Source organism: Microcebus murinus, chromosome 18, assembly GCF_040939455.1.
Source record: "Microcebus murinus isolate Inina chromosome 18, M.murinus_Inina_mat1.0, whole genome shotgun sequence".
NCBI classification, from domain to species: domain Eukaryota; kingdom Metazoa; phylum Chordata; class Mammalia; order Primates; family Cheirogaleidae; genus Microcebus; species Microcebus murinus.
In genome coordinates, this window is record NC_134121.1 from 16,519,003 (window position 1) to 16,534,006 (window position 15,004).

General features: G+C 38.2%; 1 protein-coding gene across 5 annotated transcripts in view; it reads right to left on the bottom strand.

Moving 5' to 3' along the window:
- ANKFY1 (ankyrin repeat and FYVE domain containing 1) overlaps positions 1-15,004 on the bottom strand; it is a 92,281-nt gene that overhangs the window by 60,407 nt on the left and 16,870 nt on the right. For 3 of the 5 annotated variants that reach the window (XM_020280924.2, XM_012779192.3, XM_075994230.1), the window contains exons 2-3: positions 11,562-11,754; positions 4,946-5,064 (exon numbers count right to left, since the gene is read on the bottom strand). In XM_020280924.2, coding sequence (XP_020136513.2) covers positions 4,946-5,064; positions 11,562-11,754 — 312 coding nt within the window. Of the gene's footprint in view, positions 1-4,945; positions 5,065-11,561; positions 11,755-13,331; positions 14,014-15,004 lie in introns of those variants that run through there. The other 2 variants (XM_075994228.1, XM_075994229.1) reach the window with 2 other exon arrangements.

Genomic DNA, 15,004 nt, shown 5'->3' on the forward strand with positions numbered 1-15,004 from the left:
ATCTTTTCTTCTTTATTTTTTATTAGGGTATAGTTGATAAATAAAAATTGTATATATTTACAGTATATGTGCTATTTTATATATGCATATATTATAAAATGGTTAAATCAAGCTAATTAACATATAACACACTTAAATGTATCCTGACACTTAATAAGAAATAAAAAGCAAATCTGTATCTTTACTTTTTATTTTAAAATAATTTCAGACAGAGAAAAGTTGCAAGAGTATTCCCTACACTCTTTACCCATCTTCCCCTAATGTTAACATCTTACATAACCATAGTACAATTATCAAAACTGGGTAATTAAGTAATACATACAGTACTATTAACAATACTATTAACTAACTAAAGACTGTATTTTGCCATTTTACCAATAATGTCCTTTTTATGGTCCAGAGTCCAATCAACGATTCCACAGTACATTCAGGTGTTTTATCTCCTTAGTCTTCCCCAATCTGCAATAGTTCCTAAGTCTCTCTTGTCTTTCATGACCTTGACATACTTGATAACACTGGTTTGTTAATCTGGGCTTAAGGTTTTCTCATGATTAGACTGAAATTAAGCAATTATGGCAAGAATCCTACTGGAGTGATCGTGTCTTTATCAGCACATTGTATCAGGCATAAAATGTTTTACTTTTTTGAATGAGGTATAATTTAACAAAAGTTTTGTATATCCAAATACTTACTAAATTTTTTTTTTTTTTTTTTTTGAGACACAGTCTCACTTTCTTGCCCAGGCTAGAGTGAGTGCCGTGGCGTCAGCTAGCTCACAGCAACCTCAAACTCCTGGGCTCAAGCGATCCTCCTGCCTCAGCCTTCCGAGTAGCAGGAACTACAGGCATGCGCCACCATGCCTGGCTCATTTTTTCTATATATATTAGTTGGCCAATTAATTTCTTTCTATTTATAGTAGAGACGGGATCTCGCTCTTGCTCAGGCTGGTTTTGAACTCCTGACCTCGAGCAATCTGCCTGCCTTGGCCTCCCAGAGTGCTAGGATTACAGGCGTGAGCCACCTTGCCCGGCCTAAATTTTTTATTTTTATTTATTATGGGTACATAAGAGTTGTATATCCCAATACTTGTTAAATACTTGTTATATAATACCTGTTATATTTCATCAACATGTGCTAAAATTCTTATAATAATTAACAGCATAGGCCGGGCGCGGTGGCTCACGCCTGTAATCCTAGCTCTCTGGGAGGCCGAGGCGGGCGGATTGCTCAACGTCAGGAGTTCAAAACCAGCCTGAGCAAGAGCGAGACCTCGTCTCTACTATAAATAGAAAGAAACTAATTGGCCAACTGATATATATATAAAAAATTAGCCGGGCATGGTGGCGCATGCCTGTAGTCCCAGCTACTCGGGAGGCTGAGACAGAAGGATCGCTCGAGCCCAGGAGTTTGAGGTTGCTGTGAGCTAGGCTGACGCCACGGCACTCACTCTAGCCTGGGCAACAAAGCGAGACTCTGTCTCAAAAAAAAAAAAAAAAAAAAAAAAAAAAAACAAAAAAAACAAACAAAAAAAAAATAATTAACAGCATAAAGTTGTGTTTGTTTCGCATTTTAAGAACTATCAATTAGACAAGAACTTCAAAGGAAAATTATAGAGCTTAGAAAGTCAGTATTTCTAAGAATGTAAGTTCCATGCAAGCCAGAATTTAATTTTGTTCACTGTTGTATCAGTAAACCTTGAAAAGTGCCTGCCACTCAACATTTGTTATATAAAGGGAATAATTTTGAAAAAAACAAAACACCAGTAAATTCACAAAATGATTTTATCAAGTTTGTTAGTGTGGAAAAACGTTCAACCATTTGAAACATAGCTTTTATGGTATTTATACACTCGTTTACAAGAGCCTATTTCCAATCTCCCTCAAATTTTTGGCCAGCCATGCAGTGTGAGTGCTTCCAGGTATCACATGACATAAGTTTCCCAAGCAGTTTCAGCTGCTACAACCCCAGATTTAGGCAATCACACATACACCCAGGCAATGAGCAGGACTGCCAGGCAAAACAAGCAATTAAACACGAAAGATCCACATATGCCACCACCACCTTGGACCTCTCCTCCATGACACACTTCAAGAATAACTTTCATAAAGAAAACTAATAAATGCCACAGGTTCTATCTATAGAACCACAGGCTCACCTGAGTAGTTTTGTAAAGGATACACATTTATCTAATAATGCCACAGGCTCATCTACAGATGAGCTATCTTGGTATGTGTCTGATTTACCAAAGCCACAAAGACCATTTGCTTTGAAGCAGATCACTCCTAAAAGCAAACTTTACAGTAGGATCAAAACATGCTTATTACAACTGGAGGAGAGTCTAGGGACATTTAAAGACATTACTATTATACTTTCCTAAACTCAGGAAACTGCCTGACTCACACAGTAAAGCACTCTTATAGCCAGACAGCACTGAGTTAAAGCCAATGTTAAATGTTTTGATGTGCTAAAAGGGTTCAGTATAAAGCAAACTTTTAAATTCAATGTTTAAATTAGATTTTTTATTTCTTAAGGCAATTTTCTGTGTTATATATTTTTGTTTGGTCTGGAAAGCAGTCCTATTTTATTTTTCTCCACTCTTATTCATTTTATTTCACAATTACAAATAAAACTATGATGAACATCAATGCTTCCTGAATTACCTATGACAGTTATCCCAGAAGTCAGATAATGAGGTTGAAAAAAAAAGTAAGAATATTTCACAGCTGCCTAATTGCTTTCTAAAACTGTCATACTCACTTACAATGTCACTGGCAATGGGCAAGAATACCAATTTCAAGGGCCTCACAACTACTGGGCTCATTAATTTTTTATTATATAGATATCTAAAGCTTATTCTTAACATTTTTATAACAAAGTTGGATATTTTCCATATATTTAATGTCTCATATTTTTAAGCAATCTGTTCATGTAATCAAGATCTTATATGTTTTATGAAGAACACCACATGATCTAATGGGCTTTAAAAGCTATCCTTGAAGATTACAGAGCTTAAAGAAAAAAAAAGCTATCCATATTAATTTTATATATGAGGTCAAAGACATTTGGCTTCAAAAGATTATACTTAAAGACTGGGTACAGTGGCTCACACCTGTAATCCCAGCACTTTGGGAGGACAAGACTTAGAAAGATCACTTGAGGCCAAGAGTTCAAGACCAGCCTAGGCGACAGAGTGAGACCCTGACTCTACAACAAGTACAAAACTTAGCCAGGCATGGTGGTAGGTGCCTGTAGTACCAGCTACTTGGGAGGCTAAGGCAGGAGGATAGCTTGAGTTCAGCAGTTTGAGGTTGCACTGACCTACTATGACACCATTGCATTCTAGCCTGGGCAACAGAGCAAGACCCTGTCTCAAAAAAACCAAACCAGGCCAGGCGCGGTGGCTCACACCTGTAATCCTAGCACTCTGGGAGGCTGAGGCAGGCAGATTGCTTGAGGTCAGGAGTTCAAAACCAGCCTGAGTAAGAGCGAGACCCTGTCTCTAATATAAATAGAAAGAAATTAATTGGACAACTAATATATATAGAAATAATGAGCCGGGTGTGGTGGCGCATGCCTGTAGTCCCAGCTACTCGGGAGGCTGAGGCAGAAGGATCGTTGAGCCCAGGAGTTTGAGGTTGCTGTGAGCCAGGCTGACGCCACGGCACTCACTCTAGCCTGGGCAAGAAAGCAAGACTCTGTCTCAAAAAAAAAAAAAAAAGAAGAAGAAAAAGAGAGACACATGACTGTACCTCACATTTTAATACCTATTCTCCTCATCATGTTATAAATCTTGTGAATATTAATGGCAGAATTATATTAAGCTTTGCTCTTTTTTTTCAACAGCAATTAGGCACATACTATATGTAAATACAATTTTAGGGTCAACTTTTAAAATTGTTTTTACATCACTTACCACCATATCTACCCAAATTCTACACAATATAATGTAACATAAAACAAGTAATAACATTAAATAGCCCAAGGCACCTATTAAAATTCTTTTTTTTTTTTTTTGAGACACAGTCTCACTCTGTTGCCCAGGCTAAAGTGAGTGTGGTGGTGTCAGCCTAGCTCACAGCAACCTCAAACTCCTGGGCTCAAGCAATCCTTCTTCCTCAGCCTCCCGAGTAGCTGGGACTACAGGCATGCGCCACCATGCCCAGCTAATATTTTCTATATATATTTTTTAGTTGGCCAATTAATTTCTTTCTGTTTATAGTAGAGATGGGGTCTCGCTCTTGCTCAGACTGGTTTTGAACTCCTGACCTTGAGCAATCTGTCCGCCTTGGCGTCCCAGAGTGCCAGGATTACAGGTGTGAGCCACCGCACCAGACTTAAAAATTAAATTTTATTGCATATATTTAAATTATACATGTTATGAGATATATAAATAGTAAAATGGTTACCACAGTGAAACAAATGAACATATCCACTATCACATATAGTGCCCATACCCATTAAAATTCTGAAGACGAATGGTCATCTTTTGATATTTAAGAGAGAATATTGTTATTCTTCAGAGTAACTTGTTACTTCTCAGTTCGTCTAGACCAGAAAAAGTACTTTGACATGTATTATTACATTTTAAGTAACTGAACAGCAGGCCTTTTTCTTGGATTAGAGGAAAAATTTTTTCTGCACATGAATCCGTATTTATAACATATGGTTACAGGAAATGGGCTTATGGGAAAATATTTATATTTTATAAGTTGTAAGAACATTGCTGACACTAAATATTTATGATTTGTTATCCAGGCATTAAACCGAAGCATCCACAAAGTACAACCTACTGACTAATGATTTAACTAGTCATGGTCACCATCAATTGATAAGAAAAGTATTCTATTTTCATCAAAACACAAATATTTCAAAATGACACACTATAACCTTCTGCCAAGAGTTCTTTTGCTGGCAGTTATGTGTCCCCGATCAGTCAAAGGCTCACCTGACAGGTCCAGCTCCTCAGTGGAAGACAAATTGGCCAGACTCCAGCTGTCACTACGGGCTGCCAGGACAAACTTGTGAGCACTGATGTGCCTGCCCCCAACCTTTATCTTCAGATCACTGATGAAGAAAAATATCCACAGATATAAAAAGAAAAACGTCATCATAACTAGGTATAGTTAGAATTCACAGCTGATAAATATGAGTATTGATTGATCAACATGTATCTGCAAAAGAAAAGAATTCACAGGAAAACTATGTCTTTTTTATTTTTTTTATTAAATCAGTGTAATTGGGTACCCATCACCCTGTTCATTTACTATTTCTTTGTGTCAGGAACATTCCAATTTGACTCTTTTAGTTATTTTAAAGTATGGCCTAACTTATTGTTGATTATAGTCACTTTATTATGCTATCAAATACTGTTCTTATTATCTAACTATATTTTCATACCCATTAACCATCTCCACTTTAACCCCACCTCTAAACTACCCTTCCCAGTTTCTGGTAACCATCATTCTACTCTCTGTCTCCATAAGATCAAATTTTTTTTTTTTTTTTTTTTTGGAGACAGAGTGTCACTTTGTTGCCGTGGCTAGAGTGAGTGCTGTGGCTTCAGCCTAGCTCACAGCAACCTCAAACTCCTGGGCTCAAGCTATCCTCCTGCCTCAGCCTCCCAAGTAGCTGGGACTACAGGCATGCACTACCATGCCCGGCTAATTTTTTCTATATATATTTTTAGTTGGTCAATTAATTTATTTCTATTTTTAGTAGAGACGGGGTCTCGCTCAGGCTGGTTTCGAACTCCCGACCTCCAGCAATCCGCCCTCCTTGGCCTCCCAGAGTGCTAGGATTACAGGCATGAGCCACCACGCCCAGCCTAAGATCAATTGCTTTTAATATTTAGTTCCACATATGAGAACATGTGAGATTTGTCTTTCTGTGCTTAGCTTATTTTACTTAATATTCTCGAGTTCCATTCATGTTGTTGCAAATGATAGGAGTTCATTCTTTTTTATGGCTACATCATCCTGCATTGTACATATGTACCATGATTTCTTTATCCATTCATCTGTTGATGGACAGTTAGGTTGATTCCAAATCTTGGCTACTGGGAATAGTGTTGCAACAATCATGGGAGTGCAGATATCTTTCTGATACACTGAATTCCCTTCTTTTGAATGGCCCCAGCAATGAGATTGCTGGGTCATATGGTAATTCTATCTTTAGTTTCCCAAGGAACCTCTATACTCTTCTCCAGAGTAGCTGCACTACTTTACATTCCCACCAGTGGTGTACGAGGGTTCCCCTTTCTCCATGTCCTCACCAGTATTTGTGGCAAAATTATTTCTATAAGCTAGCACTGAATTCTGATGGGTCATATTCCTAATATATTGTTAGAAACTTTCTATTTCTAAACTTCCAGCTGTAATTCACATGGGCTGCTCTGCTTTCATATACATCTTCTAATGGGATTCTTTCAAATACATCTTCTAATGGGATTCTTATGGTGGTATACCTACAAGTAGGATGATTAATATTCATATGAAAAGTAGAAAATATTTTATGTAAAATAAATCGAGGTAAACCATCAAGGAAAGAAAGATGGAAAGCTTAAAGACTGTGATGACAGCTCTGAGACTACAGTACTGCTACACTGCACAGTAATGCTCAAGCGAAGTTACACAGAAAAACCATGAATAAATTAGCTTTGACAAAGCAGTCAAGAGTATGAAACTCAAAACCTGGACTCCAATTTTCACTAGAAACATTCAGACTTAATATTGACCATTTATTACTCAACCATTTATAAAGAAATGGGCTGGGGAGAAATCTTTCCTTTCAAAACATGTTTCTATGTTTATAAAATACCATTATATAAAAGAGCTTCTTAAAAAGATATTTCTGTTTAACTCTGAAATGTCAAATGCTAAGGGAGGAGAGCATCTGGGCAGTTAACAAAAACGTCAATATGACCCACTGGGCTGACACATGTGCCATATGGCTATGTTGGCAGCAATCCAGTCATTAATTATCATCATCCTGCTTGTATTTATGTTATTTATTTTCATATTTCCCTTAAAATTATTTATTAGGTTGGAAAGCCTTTAGAAACTAAATACACAGAAACTATTATATACAAAAAGAAAAGAAAAAATACTATTACATGAATTAACCCATCCACTTAAAAGGAGACTCAAATAGAATACTGTTTCTACATAATGCTTGATACAGTTTACTCCACAAAAGTATTGTCTAGAACACACTTAATAATCACTTAAGAGGATCAACAATTCCAATTCTATTAAAGACCAAGCCGTAACTAATTATATTAGATCACAAGATTAACAGACTATTTATTACTTCAAATTGTTAACTACTGTTACCAAAGTAGAACATTATTCAACAATAAAGAATAAAATAGCCGGGCGCGGTGGCTCACGCCTGTAATCCTAGCACTTTGGGAGGCTGAGGCGGGCGGATTGCTCGAGGTCAGGAGTTCGAAACCAGCCTGAGCGAGACCCTGTCTCTACCAAAAATAGAAATAAATTAATTGACCAACTAAAAATATATATACAAAAAAAAAATTAGCCGGGCATGGTGGCGCATGCCTGTAGTCCCAGCTACTCGGGAGGCTGAAGCAGTAGGATCGCTGAGCCCCGGAGATTGAGGTTGCTGTGAGCCAGGCTGACGCCACGGCACTCACTCTAGCCTGGGCAACAAAGTGAGACTCTGTCTCAAAAAAAAAAAAAAAAAAAAAAAGAATAAAATATTCTATTTAAAACAGAACATAAACTGTCTCAAATCACATCCTGTGATAAAAGTCTTAAAATTTTAAAACAGGAAGCTATCTATAAAGCACAAATAAATTTTAAACTCTAAATACACTTAAAAAGTATCAGATTCTAATAAATGGATTTTCACTGTCTGCACTGTTTCAGCATATGTCCAACTTTTAGCCATAAAATTATAAATTTCTAGAAAATTCACAAATGTCAGGTCAAATTTTTTCTATCTTTTGTAGTACAACATATCAGAGAGAAAAAAGACAAGGATTTCATTAATAATTGCTAATTATAATTTTTAAAAACATAAATCAGGCTGGGTGCGGTGGCTAACGCCTGTAATCCTAGCACTCTGGGAGGCCGAGGTGGGAGGATCACTCAAGGTCAAGGAGTTCGAAACCAGCCTGAGCAAGAGCAAGACACCGTCTCTATTAAAAATAGAAAGAAATTAATTGGCCAACTAAAAATATACAGAAAAAGTTAGCCAGGCATGGTGGCACATGCCTGTAGTCCCAGCTACCTAGGAGGCTGAGGCAGAAGGATCGTTTAAGCCCAGGAATTTGAGGTTGCTGTGAGCTAGGCTGACGTCATGGCACTCTAGCCCGGGCAACAGAGTGAGACTCTGTCTCAAAAAAAATAAAAACACAAATCAAAAATGGAAAATCTGACAAATGAAGTCTATGAGGACTCTATGCAGAAACAATTAAGGGCCTACTAATTTTTTTAACTTCATTCCAGTCAATTAAAGAATTATTTCTTTTTAAAATATGGAAATCATCTTAGCTAGCACATCCAGGGCATTAAAAAGAAAAAGGAAACCAGGATGTTGTTACTGAAGAGGATAAATAAAGACTTTTCTGTTAGAGTTTCTTTAACACTTCAATAGAAAAAACTATAAGCTTGGTCGATAAAAGAATGAATATAGTAAAAAAGTATATATAGCCAACATTTTAAACTACCTTATGGGACAAAAGTCTTCTCCTGAACTTAAGTAAATGTACCAGTTCCTTCCACATTTCTCAACTTAAAAATCTAAAAACTGGCTGGGCGTGATGGCTCACACCTGTAATCCTAGCACTCTGTGAGGCCGAGGCGGGAGGATCGCCCGAGGTCAGGAGTTCGAAACCAGCCTGAGCAAGAGCGAGACCCCGTCTCTACTATAAATACAAAGAAATTAATTGGCCAACTAATATATAGAGAAAAAAGTAGCCGGGCATGGTAGCCCATGCCTATAGTCCCAGCTACTTGGGAGGCTGAGGCAGGAGGATCACTTGAGCCCAGGAGTTTGAGGATGCTGTGAGCTAGACTGATGCCATGGCACTCACTCTAGCCTGGGCGACAAAGCGAGACTCTGTCTCAAAAAAAAAAAAAAAAGAAATCTAAAAACCTACAAGTTAGTCACTCCTGTTACTGAGAAGTGTATAAAAATACCATTTAAATTCTTTAACAAAATGCATGCTATGGGATAATATTTTTTTTTCCTATCTTAGTAAAAGATGTGTGCTTTAGAAATTGATTTCCCAATTTCAAGTAGCCCAACTCAAGGGCTCAGTCCCCTGTGAAGGTTCTATTCCCCACCTGATACTCAACTGTAGATAACACAGGGTTCCAACCTTCCTTAAATAAAGGGCAGATTTTAGAAGCTAGAGAAAGACCCACTGGAATCATAAGATCATACCATAACTGACTAGGTAAAGAGTGACCAGAAAAGGAAATTGCCCAGTCTCATTCCCACTGTCTCCTAGAAAAACTACAGCATAATGAATGCAAAATAAAATTACTTATTAATTGATAAGTAATTGAGAAAGTAAATGATGAGAGAGTAGGAGATATGTGTCTGTAACAGAAATAAGTCAGGTTTCCCTGGGCCAGGAGGAAACAAAGTTTTCACTGATCCATGGAAAAAGAGGGAGGAAAAAAACATTAAGTATATTTTCTAAGAAGCTACATCTATTCAATTTATGGAACTTTACAATTTATGTCCTTTACTCAGAATATATATTTCCTTTCTTTTGGTATTAGATGTTTCTTTCTTTTAGAAATGCTTAAGATGATAGATGGTAGTTCTGGATTTTTTTTTTAATATGCATGTCTATTTTATTTCCATTAGAAAAATATTAATTATATAAAATTTTGGTCCACTTCCTTCTCCTAGACCTCTACCATTCATATTTAAATACTTTAATTTTACTCAACTAAAAGAATCATAGATCTGACATGAGAACTAAATATTTCACATCATTAGTTCGATTAGGTGTGCTTTTGATTATTTCTCAGAAATAATAACTCATCTTTCCTACCCTTTATTTGAGTAACTATGTAATAAGTATCTCTTTCCCACATTCAGTCATATGGGTATACATTAAGTGTAATTTACACAGCAGCAACTGGATGCATTATCTAATCTTCATTCATGTTCAACTACCCCTATTATATCCTATTTCCATGATAACTTTGGATATTTTCGTCAACCTTATGCTTCTATCAATTACAAAAATTAAGAGGTTATTATATCAAGTATAAAAATTCCAGACTAAACACTGGGCCCACTTATAGCAATGGTATTGTGAAAGGTTCTGGGACAGCTACTGCTTCAATTTCAATTCTACCTCCTTTGGGCAAAACGGCAACATGGTAAGGAGCTCTTGCAGGATAATTACTTTTGAAACACTGTTTGTAGAGGTCAATGACAGTATTGAAGTCATTTATGTCAGCCAGCAAAACAGTTGTTTTTACCACATTAGTGAAGTCACAGCCTACAGCTTTCAGAATTTCACCCATGTTTTTAAGAGCTTGTTTAGCTTCTTCTACCCCTCCTGGCACAAGCTGTCCACTTGATGGGTCCACGCCTATCTGTCCCGAAATGTAAATGGTCCTGTTGACTAATACAGCTTGACTGTAGGGGCCAATGGCCCAAGGGGCTTTGGCGGTGCTGATCATGCTTCTGATCAAGGACTTTCGGTGATAACAAGCCACACCTGCAAACCCCGCTCTGAGTCTCAGCTGACTCGGTAGCTCTGGATTTTGATTTTTCTTTTTTTTTGTATTTCTAAACATTTTACTTATCCTGAAACTTTAGAAGGAATTGATGTATTTTAAATGTCATAATTTATTTGGAAATCTTACTAAGTCTTATCTAGTCCAAGCATCCATCTCCCTATTAGCCCAAATCCTCCCTTCTGTGTATATTCACATTTATGCTTCCTTTTTTTTTTGAGACAGAGTCTCACCCTATTGCCGGGGCTAGAATGCCATGGCATCAGTGGCATCAGCCCAGCTCACAGCAACCTCAAACTTCTGGGCTCAAGCGATCCTCCTGCCTCAGCCTCCCAAGTAGCTGGGACTACAGGTATATGCCACCATGCCCAGCTGATTTTTTTCTATATATTTTTAGTTGGCCAATTAATTTGTGTCTGTTATTAGTACAGACGGAGTCTCCATCTTGCTCAGGCTGGTTTCGAACTCCTGACCTTGAGCAATCCGCGTGCCTCAGCCTCTCAGGGTGCTAGGATTATAGGCGTGAGCCACCTCACCCCCCCAACCATTCCCCTTTAAATTCCTAGACATGTAACCCAACTGCAGCCTGCATTAGCAATGCTATCACCGTGGCTCTGACACCCTTTGCTGAAGATGAGCAGTAAACAAGAGAGACAAAAATCTTGCCTCAACAAGCTTATATTCTAGGAATTTGAATAAAGGTTTGCTAATATCGCGATTAGAGGGAAATAAATTTACGAACAAAGCCAATGAGAAAGCAGCAGTTGTAATGTGGCCCAGGAATAAAGCAAAAGGGCTTGCTTTCCCAAACCAGCCCTGTGTCCAGGAGCTCACCTATACTGCTCCTGCTCATAGAGGTCTGCCACGATCATCAGCAGGCGGCTGATGAAGGACTCATTGCTGCTCTCCTTGTTTGCTTGCGCAGCCAAAAGAGTGCATCTCTTCTCTGTCTCTGCCAATTTCTTCTGCAGCTTGACATACTCTTGCCGGAGAAGCATCAAGTGCTTCTCTAACTTGGCCACCTCCTCTGTAAAGGAAACGAAGAATCAAGTTTATCATGGCAGGTGTAGAGCAGACAGCATTGACTATTCCCTCACCCCACAAACCCAAAAGCTACCAAAGTCACTAACCACATGATGTTTCTGCTATATCTCAGTGCCAGCCTACAGGATCAAGAATGGCTTTGTTTCAGAGTGCTGGTCACTGGGCCAAGAAGACCATAATGGTGTGGGGATTTCCCCTCTCAGTAGCTCAATACACAATATACAACAACAAAGAGATATACATAAAGATGCTGACAGGCACAAGCCCTGTAAATCTTTTACCATAAAGGCAGGAGTCTCAAGGAGAAGAGGCTATTAAAATCACCTAAAAGATTTTTTGGAAGAAAGTCACACTCCACAGGTGTGTGCTGGGGCAGATAAAACTGTTGAGAACTGCTGTATTTGATTCATCAAATTCAACAAATATTTACCAAGTATCGACTAGGTGCAATGCAAAATCAGACATACCTTCCTCAGAGCTTTTAGTCACTGGGAAAAATGAACATGAATCAAATAATTTTTATTATAACAATTGCAACAATTAAATGCAAAACTACAATTCTACTTTAGAGTGATAGAAGGAAAAAACAGAGCTATGAGAGCTTATAAAGAAATTTAATTATCATGACTGAATAAAATTTTAAATAAACCCAAATAAAAATAAACCAAATAAAAATTAAATTAAAAAATTTTATTTTTTTTAAATAAAATTTAAAAAAATTTAAAAAAAATTTTTATATGGCAAAATGGACCCAAATAAAAAAATTTTAAAAAAGAAACTTAATTGGCCAGGTGTGGTGCCCATGCTAGCACTTTGGGAAGCAAAGCAGGAGGATCACTTGAGGCCAGGAGCTTTAGTTTGCAGTGAGCTATCATGCCACTGTACTCTTGCCCGGGTGACAGAGTGAGACCATGTCTCCTAAAAAAAAACAAACAAGGCTGGGCACAGTGGCTCACACCTGTAATCCTAGCACTCTGGGAGGTCAAGGTGGGCGGATCGCTCAAGGTCAGGAGTTCAAAACCAGCCTGAGCAAGAGGGAGACCCCGTCTCTACTATAAATAGAAAGAAATTAATTGGCCAACTGATATGTATATAAAAAATTAGCCGGGCATGGTGGCGCATGCCTGTAGTCCCAGCTACTCGGGAGGCTGAGGCAGAAGGATCGCTGGAGCCCAGGAGTGTGAGGTTGCTGTGAGCTAGGCTGATGCCAAGGCACTCACTCTAGCCTGGACAACAAAGCGAGACTCTGTCTCAAAAAAAAAAAAAAAAAAAAAAACAACTATCAAAATGAATCACTTGTAGCAAAATCAATCTATGGCGTCAAAAGTCATGATAATGGTTATTTTCATTTACTATTCCTTTAGAGGAACAGCAGTAAAGTGGTAGTCTTAGGAGAGTACACAGGATGCCCTCTTTGATAATATTCTTTTTCATTTTCACTTAGTGGTAATTACATACATGTTTCATTTTGATAATGCATTGCGCTCTACACGGATGATTTGTAATTTTCTGTATGTATGTTAGGTTTCAATTAAAAAGTTTTTAAAATTTGATATACACCTGTAGTGGATTCTGGAGTCAAACTGATGGGGAACCAAATCTTTTGATAACTAGCTACGGCACCATGGACAAGTTCACATCTCTGAGTTTTATTTCTTTATCTGTAAAATAAGGGAAAATCTACTTCTTAATGCTATTGTCAGAATTAAATAACTACTGTGACTGGCACATGCACTCAAAATTGCCAGCTCTTCCTCCACCCTCCCTGCATTCCACAGTTAGTTAAATTCTTATAACAGATGACACAACTTTTTTTGAGTCATGAAAAGCAGAATTGGATTTAAATGTTTTACCGACCTAAGAACTGAGATTGATCAATTAAAGTCATGGAAAATAAACAGGGCATTATCAGAAGCATGAGGTGATGAATAAAAGTAAAAGCAGGCCGGGCGCGGTGGCTCACGCCTGTAATCCTAGCTCTCTGGGAGGCCGAGGCGGGCGGATTGCTCGAGGTCGGGAGTTTGAAACCAGCCTGAGCAAGAGCAAGACCCCGTCTCTACTATAAATAGAAAGAAACTAATTGGCCAACTAATATATATAGAAAAAATTAGCCGGGCATGGTGGCGCATGCCTGTAGTCCCAGCTACTTGGGAGGCTGAGACAGAAGGATCGCTTGAGCCCAGGAGTTTGAGGTTGCTGTGAGTGAGGCTGACGCCACGGCACTCACTCTAGCCTGGGCAACAAAAGTGAGACTCTGTCTCAAAAAAAAAAAAAAAAAAAAGCAGAAATGGAAAACTGCAAAATACTCAATGAGCTGCCTTAAATAGTGTGTCCCAGTCTAACATGTGGTAAAAATCATCACTAGTATTCATTTGGAATAGGTTCAAGTTAGGACAACCTTTAAAAAAAACTCTCAAAGAGGCAACTCCTATCTACCATAGTAAGAAGTCAGTTAATATCTACAATCAATCAGAAATGGCAGTATAAGCATGATCACTTACAGGTAAATAGAGAAGAAACAAAGAAGAGTAGAAAGGACTTAGTCTGGGAGCATGGCTGAAGGGTGGGAAAGGTAAGGCAAAAATTTATTTTGGTGTAAGCCTTGTGGTATTATTTGAATTTTAAATCTATGTGCATGTATAAAGCAAGTATTTTATGCAAATTTTAAAGGTTATGGTGAATAATTAGAATTACGAGGAAAAATAATTTTCTAATGCCCAAGGGTAAGGATTATGTCACACAACTTTAGGATGGGAAGGGGCCTCAAGATCAGCTCTTTTAGTTCAACTCCTAGACAAGGAATCTAAGGACCAGAAAGGGGACAAGCCCATGACCAGCAACCTACCCAACTCTCACCTCTCAGCCCATGCTCTATGACACTGTTCACAGGCTGGCTCCCTGAAAATCACATCGGCAGTTTGAACTATCTAGAGAGAGGACCCAGATTCACTAGCTCTGGGTGGGGCTGGGAAATACATATTTTTAAAGCAGCTCCAGGTATGGGAATTACTGCCCTGGAAAAAAAGTTCAGCCTCCAGCACACGTCTCCCTAAGTCACACATAGGCTGCTCTGGGAATACTACATTTAAATAGAATACCAATTGAATTGCAATGTTTTTTTTGTTCATTCATAGATTTGTTCTTCAAAGATTTTTGTCTCTTTTTTTATTTTGAGACAGAGTCTCGCTTTGTTGCCCAGGTTAGAGTGAGTGCCGTGGCGTCAGCCTAGCTCA